Genomic DNA, 1,285 nt, shown 5'->3' on the forward strand with positions numbered 1-1,285 from the left:
GAACAGGAATCTGAAGAAATGAAACTGTATTTTCACAGAAGACAGGAGATAATCAGCTAGGATAGTATCTTATTGTGGGGAGCTCAAGCAATTGTCCCTCCAAAAGGACAAAAGCCTTTGTTAACTGAATGAGATAGTGCATATCCAGGTATTTGCTGAATGAAGACCATAGCATGCGGATATCTATGGTGGCCTATAATGGATGGAGAAATAGAGAGCTTAGTGAGAAGTTGTATGCAGTGTCAGCAAGTGCAAAAGTTACCTCCAGCAGCTTCGTTACACCTGTGGGAGTAGCCAGGAAGGCCATGGGTGTGATTGCATATTGACCGTGTGGGACCTTTTACAGGAACAATGTTTCTCCTTATTGTTGATGCTCACTCAAAATGGATGGACATATAAGAGGTAACATCACTGACATCAGTCATCCTGAAACATGTGTACAACCTGGATCCATTAGTCCAACTAAACTAGTGACCAGAATCCAACAAATGACCAAACTTATAAACAGGGAATAAGGAGCAGGAAGAATTTTTCGGAATCTGGAACTTGCAGCTAGAAAGGTAGAGGTAGAAACCCTCATAACATTGAAGGGGTTTATGGATGTGCGCTGGCGATGCCCTGGCTGCAGGGTCCTGGGCCGGGGGCTGGACAATGGGATGAGGACAGTTGGATCTTGTTTGACCGGCGGAGACTCGATCAGCCTCTCTGTCTCTGTGATAAATGCGGCTTTTTGGTCCTCAAGGCCGGGTCCTCAGGCATTTACAATGGGTATCACTCAGAGAGTAGGACTGACGCCTCAGAACAGGCCGGCGCCTCTAACAAACGCGCTCCTTCGGACAGACGCTAGACAAATACAGAAAAGAACGCTAGCCGGGCACTAGCGGGCATGCGCCGCACCGCGGTTCCGGTTCCGGTGTCATGGCGGACGGGCCGGCGAAAGCGGCTTCTCACGACGTCTTCCGGCGTCTGCGGGCGGCCCAGGCCAACAAGGTCAGCCCGGAGGGGGAGGGGGAGGGGGAGGGGGAGAGGAGGGGGGGGGAGGAGAGGGGGGAGGGGGAAGGGGAAGGGGGAGAAGGGGGGGGAGGAGAGGGGGGAAGGGGAAGGGGGAGAAGGGGGGGAGGAGAGGGGGGAAGGGGAGGAGGGGGGGGAGGAGAGGGGGGAAGGGGAGGAGGAGGGGGAGGAGAGGAGGGGAGGAGGGGGAGGAGAGGGGAGGAGGGGGAGGGGAGGGGAGAGGAGGAGGGGGGGGAGAGGGAGAGGGGGAGAGGGGAATGGGGGGGAGCAGCAG

The 1,285-nt window shown here is 55.3% G+C and overlaps 1 protein-coding gene across 1 annotated transcript in view; it reads left to right on the plus strand.

Annotated features, from left to right (window-relative positions):
• Nucleotides 1–918: 918 nt before the first annotated feature.
• The window catches only part of LOC121282858 (ADP-ribosylation factor GTPase-activating protein 2-like), a 40,079-nt gene continuing 39,712 nt past the window's right edge, over nt 919–1,285 (plus strand). The window contains exon 1 of the mRNA XM_041196673.1: nt 919–990. Within this exon, the coding sequence (XP_041052607.1) occupies nt 919–990 (72 nt within the window). The remainder of the gene's footprint in view (nt 991–1,285) is intronic.

Source organism: Carcharodon carcharias, chromosome 10 (genome assembly GCF_017639515.1).
Source record: "Carcharodon carcharias isolate sCarCar2 chromosome 10, sCarCar2.pri, whole genome shotgun sequence".
NCBI lineage: Eukaryota > Metazoa > Chordata > Chondrichthyes > Lamniformes > Lamnidae > Carcharodon > Carcharodon carcharias.